Source organism: Fistularia commersonii, chromosome 1, assembly GCF_037954325.1.
Source record: "Fistularia commersonii isolate RoL2024-O1a breed Wild chromosome 1, RoL_Fcom_v1.0, whole genome shotgun sequence".
Classification (NCBI taxonomy): domain Eukaryota; kingdom Metazoa; phylum Chordata; class Actinopteri; order Syngnathiformes; family Fistulariidae; genus Fistularia; species Fistularia commersonii.
The window spans coordinates 13,748,873-13,757,234 of record NC_141284.1 but is presented as its reverse complement, the minus strand read 5'-3'; the positions used below and the strand labels follow the sequence as shown (position 1 = coordinate 13,757,234).

Genomic DNA, 8,362 nt, shown 5'->3' with positions numbered 1-8,362 from the left:
AAATATTGCATTATTTTCTTTACGGTGTAAGGGTGTGGGGCTTGCTATTTGTATGACACTGTAGTAACCCAGGGACTCCGCTTCAAATGGGATCAGAACTATTTACATTTTTTATGGTTGATGAGTGTCCTCCTTCGACATGTTCAAAGGAAGAATTGATTTCTGGCATTTAGTATGCATTTCCTTTCCCAAAACCACTAATTAAAAAGATAAAAGACATTAAAGAATATGGGTCATTAGTCATGCCAAATTGTGTTTAATTTACTCAGTTTATAGAATACAGTTAAAAACGAATATTCACTTTGACCACTGCTCAGCAGCTGTGTGTACACTGAAAGTCACTTTATTGTTCACCTTTTATTCAAGGTCATATAATAACATACTGGGTTATTCTCTGGCATGATCCTTCAAAAAAATTCACATTTAAAATTCCAACTGGTTTACACCATCTACAGAATTCATTTACGGAGAGGACAATACACAATAGTATTGACACATAATACAACAGTTGTTTAGGTAAAACAAAAAGCTGTAAACATCTAATGTGGGAAAATGCAGCTATATATTTTACTGCTATGAGCTCAGTTGTATAAATGTACAGCACAACTGCACAGCGCCATCTTTTCCTTGTCTTCCTGTCTTTCCTTGGTGGGCTCATTTAATCCCAGAATTAAAGATTACTCCTGAATATGCTGTCAAAATAGGTCATACCATCCAGACACTTCTTTTTTCATGTCTTTCTATTTGTTTCTTCTATTCCCTTCATATAGCTTATTCTTTTCCCTGGCAACCACACAGCAGTAGAGGCACACATATTTGGGAAAGATGAAATCCATGATTTTCTTTTCCTCTTTCCTCCATCCTCCAATCTGAATTCCTCTCTTCCCCCAGAGAAAACTGGTCCTGCTGCTATCAGTGCCCGGGCTTTGACAGATAGGCTATGAGGGCTACAACCACCCCCACATACATCCCTGAACCAATAGTAATGGAAAGCGCAGCCAGGAATAGGGCTCTTCTGGAGCTCATCCCTGCTCTGGAGAAGTCTCCCTTAGCAATGGCCTTGCCAGTCTGACAAAACAAAGCAGAGAGTGAAATGAGCAGTGTTACTCATCAACACTGAGTGTGTGTAGGTGTTGAGCTACAGTTAAAAGAGGGAGAACAAGAAATGCACTCGGTGAGCCATTAGTTACCATGGTAATTAGACCATTATCCTTCTGACTGTAACAAATATGCTGTTTGACTGTGTTTACGCCTTTTACCAATCAAAACATAATCTGGTTGTGGAGCTTTAGACTAATTTTGAAGGAATCAGAAAGACTGCGACATCAGATTCACCTGTTGCCACTAATGGATACAACAATGTAATAATATCATGCATTAGCAGAAAGAACAATTTTGGAACATTGCTTAAACAGCACTAAACCACAGGGGGAAACCTGCTGGGTTTACATAGTGCGTCATTTGCAACAGATGAAAGGGGACTCAGAGGGTGGAAAATGGGCTGCAGCAGTGCCTTTCTAACTGCTTGTTTTGACTGACCATTGGTAGAATACAGTATAATCACAGGAACGACAAGCTTGAGATCTTTGACCATTTACCTTGTGAGAATAGCAAAAGGCAATGATGCCCAGGGGCCAGAAGCAGCAGAGCATGGAGAAAATAGCTAGGCCCAGGTAGTCTCGAGGTGGCAGCACAATGAAGTTGTCCTCACTCTCGCTGTCACTCGAGCTGTCGCTCTGGAATACAGCAGGTTGATTGGGAGTAATTACAATCTGAAAAGGGAAAGTATCATGCAACAACCCTCATTGTATTTTAGATCATCAGACAGCTTCTTGAAGTAAAAGTGAGATAAGTGCAGCTGTTTTCACATTTCAATTTATTAGGAGTAACGAAAGTCATATAGACAGTCACGGGCATTTCGGACATCTCTGCGGTGATGTCACTTGACATCACAGACCAGCCAATCTGCCCTTGTTGCACTACCACCCAGGACAGGATGTACTTAGCCAGCCAGAGTGGATTTAGTGCCTCTGTCAACACCCATGAGCTGCCTGAGAGATAACATAGGATTAATGGATTGTTCCATCATTGTAAGGTGACATGGGAAACGGCAAGAAAACAGTGTCATTTATGTGCTAAATTGCTTCTAGCAGGAGAGACGTCCACTATCTCTCCCACTGTCTTCCTCAATGCACCAGGCATTCATGAGCCAGCAAATGTACAACAGGCTCCCCAATACTATGCGTCCACTTTCCAAACTCAGTGCCACAGGGACAGACCAGGCTAATTAATGATAGATTAATAGAAGCTACATCAGCAGCGAGGATGGCAGTGTGGCTACATGGCTGACCTTTGAGAGGCAGAAGCCAATTCCCTTAGCTGTCCCAGAGACAAACTGGATGTTTGTCCATTTTTTTTTTCTAAAAAAATAGTGCCTATAAGATGCATGTTTCATTTTGTTAATCTTGCAGAGATCATTCAAAGCAGAGAAATCAGGTAGTTAATGAGCAGCGAGAAAGGCAGGTTCAGAGAAAGGGTATACATGTTCACTAAAAACTATCTGAGGCAGACCTTACCTTTTAGTTATTTTTGTTTTATTGTTTAGTGTAATTTACTTTAATAAGCATAATGTGAAAGTTAAGCGGAGTACAATGCTACACTGTCAAAATAGCTGCATTTACCGAGAAAACATTTATGAAGCCACATGTTATCTATGTTATGGATACTTATCCACCTGGACAGCTGGGTGTGATCCATCAAAGCAGCATCTGGTCAAAACCACATAATCTGAAATCGCATGAATAAACTGGAGGGCACAAACAGCTGTAATCTCCTTTCCTCTTTGCAGCAAGCACTGAAAACAGTTCTGACTAGAACATTCAGTCCTACTGACAGCAAGCCCACTGTGATTGGTTGCCAGGTTAACTGATGGATCTCCATCAAGGGACAGTGCCCTTAAAATCCTTGTCACTTTTCTGTCCAAGGTCTTCAGGACTCTGGACAGCGGGGGCTTGTCGTCATCTTACCTAATTTACTGTTAGCTCCAGAGGAGAGCTTATGTCGTAACATTATCTGGTAAATTGAAAAAAAATCACGCAAAGAAATAAAAACAGACACCACTTGATACATGCAATAAATCCTGAAATTATCATGGCCTTAATCAGTACTAAATAGTCCTCCAGTTTTATATATTTGAGGCCAATGACGCACCTCCAAGGACTTGAATGGTATGTTCCTTCAGCAGCTGATGTTTCTTATTCCAATTCCATCAGCACACATACCTTTATAAGTTCCTTCACACACATTATATATGCTCTGAAAATTCAATGAGCTCCGTGCTATATTTCAAAATCATCGTACAACTTTTCGAAGAAAAATATCACAGTTTCTTTTCTATTTTCTACGTTCAGTTTTGTCAAAACCAAATTATATTTCTATGCCAATCTATACCGTTAGGTTCTGTTCCTGGTGAAAATCGTTCGTCGGAGACGTCCCATCATGTGGGGTTCTGATGGTAGATGATGGCATTTTGATCAGCTATTGCAACTTCCCCCATAGGGGTTCACTTCTGGAGACTAAAGACAGCAAACCATTTACATAATTTTCATGAGAATCATTTCGTTATCCACCCTGATATTTTACAGTATGTATGTTCCTTTTTTCGACTAAATGTGCAGCTATGCCATGAGTACATTAAGGAGTAGGAATACAAAAACAAGTGTGTTTCAAGCATACATTAAATAACTATGAGATGCTGGAATGACGGTATGTCTATTGATGAAATGATAGAAATGAAGAAATGTATAATTCTACAATTAAAGTATCCTATAATCTGTACCAGAATATTGAGAATAGTGTCTATAGTAAGTGTGAATTATGCTCTTTGTTTTTATTAACTCAAATGACTGTCGAGGAGGAAGCACTCAGCTGTGTTCATCCTGACCAATTTTTTTCCTTTGAACTGAAATGAAATGGCCACAGCCCCCGGCTCACCTTCGGCAGCCATGGATCAGCACGGTTTAATATTCTGAAAATACAGCATTACCGTTGACATTAATGGCTGTTGCTGCCGTGTCTCTATTTATCTGTTGGGCCTCCGAGTGACAAGGGCTGGCACAATCAACAGGACAGGAAGGGTGCTATACTTCTTCCCCTGCCAGCTCAGAGCCTTGGGTATTTCACAAGGGTGTCAGGGTGAAATTAGATTTTTACCACTTCAGAAACAACTTTGCTCTCATGATATCATGGCTTTCTTTGGAGACTGTAGTGCTAGACCTAAAAGGACAATAGCCAGAGCAGATGTGAATCGGATGTGACCGATTCTTAAAGCGCAATTATACAACAAAGGCGTGAAATTGCTGTGAAGTAGGTTTGGCAGACTCAAGAAAATTGACCTTCTAGAGAACAGAGTGAGAAATGAGTGTGAATGATGTTTAGACTGGTATTGCATAATATGCATCGCCTTTGTGCACTTTTGCTGAACGATGGGTTCGGCTATTACGAGTAATTGTTGGGGAAAAAAAAAGTCATTTGACTCATAAATGCAGCGTACTCGTGGCGATTAAGCCAAATGGCTCTTTCAGTAAGGGTAAATATAAAGATTTATGTTGAAATGGCAATAGCCATCAGAAAAATCTGCTTCTTCAAACCATTTATCATAAGACGGTTCATATATACACTACATAAAGGCAAGACAATGTTAATACTTTCTCTAAATCTCTAGTAAATAACATTCTTTAGTTCTGACCTCATACTCAGGTCCCTGCTCTTCGTCCACATCGTAGGACACCGTCTGGATCTTCACATCCTTCTCTCCTCGTATGCCATTCACAGCGTTCTCTGTGGAAACTCCATCCAACACAGCGTCCTTATTCTCGGTGAAAGTGGTCTCAAAGCTCTCACTCTTGGAGTCTTTGCTGTGGAGGCTGACATCATCCTTGCAGAGGATGAAGCTGGGCTTGTAGAAGGCCTCAACGGCGAGATGAAGAGATGTCGCATCCAGGAACTGCTGAGCCTTGTGGCTGCTGTTAGTCCCCGTGTAGTAGAAGCCGAGGATGTTGTCCTGGTATTGCTGGCTGGGGAAATCACACTGATAACCCTGACAGTCTTTCTGCACAGTGTGTCTACTGCTTTTGCCAAGCAGAGGGTTCTGGAGCTCACTGAGGCTCTCCATGTTTTTTGGGTTCACACTTATAGTGGATCAAAAAACGGAGTCCAAAAAAGATTCTGCAGTCTTGCAGCTGGAAAAAAAGTTACATACATGTGAAAATAGTGTTTATGCAATTTCAATATATATGAATATAAAGACCCTTCGAGTCACACATTTGATTTTTTTCTTTGTGTTCTAGAGGGTTTAAGCTCTACTGTGTAATATAATCACTGTTAAAATTTCAGATTTTAAAGATCTTTTTGCATTTGTACTTACTGTTCTTATTATCTTCTCAAACATAGAGTAGCATTCTCAGCTACAAGCATTACACACATACGCCTTGAACAACTGGCAATCAAGCAGCCAGTATTTTCATCTTCAAAGTACCAGTGAGTTTTTAGAGCCATTCTGGGATGGATTCACACTGGTTAATGGGATTGCTGTGTCTTTCATGGAGTCTTGTACCTTTGCCTTTTTCTCTCTTATTTCTTTCTTTTGCCTAGTTCAAACAGTTTGTGGAAATTGTTTGTCTGCAAGCTTCTTGACTTGGTGCCAGGCCTAAAGGGTTATAGAAGTTTTTTTTCTAAAAAACAAAGGGCTATGGATCCATAAGAAAACGTGTACAAAATGTATAGGAAATTCACACATGGAACAAGAAACCAAAACGCAGCTGGTCATACCTTTACACAGCCTACACACGTACGTGTGGGGTAAAAATGGGATTTTCTGGCACTGACAATGGACCTCAGACCAGTTTTTGAGATGAAAGATATCTGCACTCTGAAAATTTTTGATGAGGGAGAGTAGGCGGCATTTCAAGAAAATTAATTAGCTAACTTTTTTCAGCAAAAACCATGTCAGATAACATTTTAGTAAACCTTCAAATATACTCGCCTTGCTGCCTGCAAGCAGATGAGAGAAATGTGTCCAATTAGATGAAATGTTCTAGCAATCATTTTCTATGAGGGAATATTTATCTTTGCTTGGGATTCAGCACTCCCTCATGAGAAAAAAAAAAATCCATAAAAATCAATATCTGTTGTATGTTCAGCTATGGTATCACATAACCCCGCGTTCATATAAACATAAGGAAATGTCTGGCACTTGTTACAGCTGCTTGCAACGTCTAACAACAATAGTATGACAGGTGTTGTTACATCTTGCAGTGCATACTGATTACTTTAAGTGCTCTTTGGAATTACTGTCCGGACTCAATTTTACAAGCATAACTGATGAGGGGGCCGTGAAGTGAGACCACTGAGGCAATCAATAAGGCACCCAGTCGCATGATATGGGAGCAAATTAGTATTTTGCAAATTAGTCTTACAGCACCAGCAGTCATTTCCCCTCCAGTTGACAAGGATAGCTTTCAATAAAGCCATCTTCCGCCCATTGCTGTCATAAGCTGATAGCCCCTTAAGTGTCTGCTTGTAATTTTTCAAGAGTGAACTAAGGCAAACAACAAATCAACAGGACACGCATTTAATGTTTTTTTTATTTGCTTTTTGTAAACAGGTATAGATGTAGTGATTGCACAGATTTATACTATAGCTTCATTTACGTCGTTTGGGACATGATAGATTTGTATACAAAATAAACAACCAAAGAAAAAAATTCTGGAGTTGAAGCCATTGCTCTGACACAGTAAGAAGAACAACACAATGTACGTCTTCAACTGCAGTAAAAAAAAAAAAAAACTCAAAATAAAATAGAAGTATAAGCTACATTATCTATGCATGTAGGATGTCTCATTGGAGGGGGCGGTATGTCTTAACCAAACCTTTGGCCTTAATGACCCCAAGAGACCGAGAGACACAGTATGTGCAGAATTGATCGGCCTGGAGAAGCATGAATAATATAGCGCAGTGGCTGAAAATGAACCCACGCACAAGACAAGTCTTTTCCACAGTGCGTTCTCTGCTCGGTCTGAGCAACTCCCACGATTATGAGGGACTTCCATTACACACCATATCAGACAACAAAACCACATCCCACTTTCAGAAATAATTAAACTGACACAAGAGGGATGTTCACTTAACACGCGTGTGCGCTTGTGTGTGTTTGAGTGTGAGCCTGGACGCAGAGTTATTAATAATCATGAGCGCACACAGAGGAGAGCTGCCGTCACACCCCTCTAATTTCATAGATTTGTATTCACATCTCTTCAGCTTTCCATCTTTCCATCACATTGTCTACTACGTTTTAAATTTGTATCAGCGGAGCGCTTCGGCACATTTTCACTCCTGCATTGTCCTGGAAACGACAGTAATGTGCAATTTGGGCATAGGCTCTTACCTGTAGCGAAAAATCCCGCTGTGTTTTTGTTCAGCATCGTTCCTCAGCGCAACTGCCTCGGTAGAAACCCGCACCCACCTTTGTCCGCCGCCTTGTCAGTTTAGTGAAACTGTCTTTGGAACAGCATCCGATTGAAGGAAGTTGTAGGAAAGGACCTCGTTCTCCTGGCTCCTTCTGCCATCCAAAACCACAGACGCGTCTGACGGCTTTTACGCACAGTTTCACACTGAGCTCCAGCCTCAAACCACTCCGGCAGACTCCAGCCCCCTCCCCCCGGTCTGCTGCCCGAACCTCCGTAAAACTCACGTACCCACTCGGGATTTACTTGATTTGGAAAGTCTACTTGCCCTGCTCTTCCTTCCACATATAAAACGACCTGGTTCAGGTTTTACGCAAACACACACACACTCACGGATGCGGTGGCACGTCGTTACATAAGCCGCGTCCCCCCTTTGGTAGGACGACTTCCGCCAAAGCACCTTAAATAGTTTCAAACCAAAAATGAGCTTGCACGTCCTTGTCTATATTTTATTTGTATCAGTAATTTTTTTCCACCTTATCATCATTTCAAACATAGAAAATAGATGCTTTTTCAATGTGTAAGCATCTGGATTGGCTTCAAATAGAGCTTGGAAATAAATCACTGATAAAGTCATTGCAAATTTATGTTTTCTTAATATTTTAGGACAAATCCCATACATTCATCATGATTCTGCCAATTGGATTCTGCATCTATTTCTCTTCTGTTAGGCTTCTTATGATTCCATGTCACAATTTATCATTGTTGAAATTTTTTACAACACAAAAAGACATACATCCCATGCAAGAAAGAAATGTCCGAGGAGAATGAATCACAGCAATAATAAGCATAATTTATTCTGTTCCCACTGGAGGATAATGATAATATGACTACATTAT

At 40.6% G+C, this 8,362-nt stretch overlaps 1 protein-coding gene across 2 annotated transcripts; it reads right to left on the bottom strand.

Annotated features, from left to right (window-relative positions):
• Positions 1-250: 250 nt before the first annotated feature.
• Positions 251-7,807, bottom strand: LOC147237446 (synapse differentiation-inducing gene protein 1-like). 2 transcript variants are annotated; one of them, XM_086150203.1, is made up of 4 exons: positions 7,445-7,807; positions 4,748-5,240; positions 1,599-1,772; positions 251-1,068 (listed from the first exon to the last, which is right to left on the bottom strand). In XM_086150203.1, the coding sequence occupies exons 2-4, from the start codon at positions 5,171-5,173 to the stop codon at positions 913-915; spliced, it is 756 nt and encodes a 251-aa protein (XP_086006329.1). In that variant the 5' UTR covers positions 5,174-5,240; positions 7,445-7,807; the 3' UTR covers positions 251-912. The 2 variants fall into 2 exon arrangements, with proteins under 2 accessions (XP_086006329.1, XP_086006414.1); XM_086150288.1 differs by having other exon boundaries at positions 1,599-1,736; positions 7,445-7,801.
• Positions 7,808-8,362: the final 555 nt, after the last annotated feature.

What these genes read in the sequence shown, in the direction of transcription:
- LOC147237446 (XM_086150203.1), bottom strand. Translation starts at nt 5,173, where the DNA reads ATGGAGAGCCTCAGTGAGCTCCAGAACCCTCTGCTTGGCAAAAGCAGT. An exon ending in AGCAGGGACCTGAGTATGAG is followed by an intron (nt 1,773 to 4,747) that starts GTCAGAACTAAA and finishes TTCCCTTTTCAG; the next exon opens with ATTGTAATTACTCCCAATCA. An exon ending in CCTTTTGCTATTCTCACAAG is followed by an intron (nt 1,069 to 1,598) that starts GTAAATGGTCAA and finishes TTGTTTTGTCAG; the next exon opens with ACTGGCAAGGCCATTGCTAA.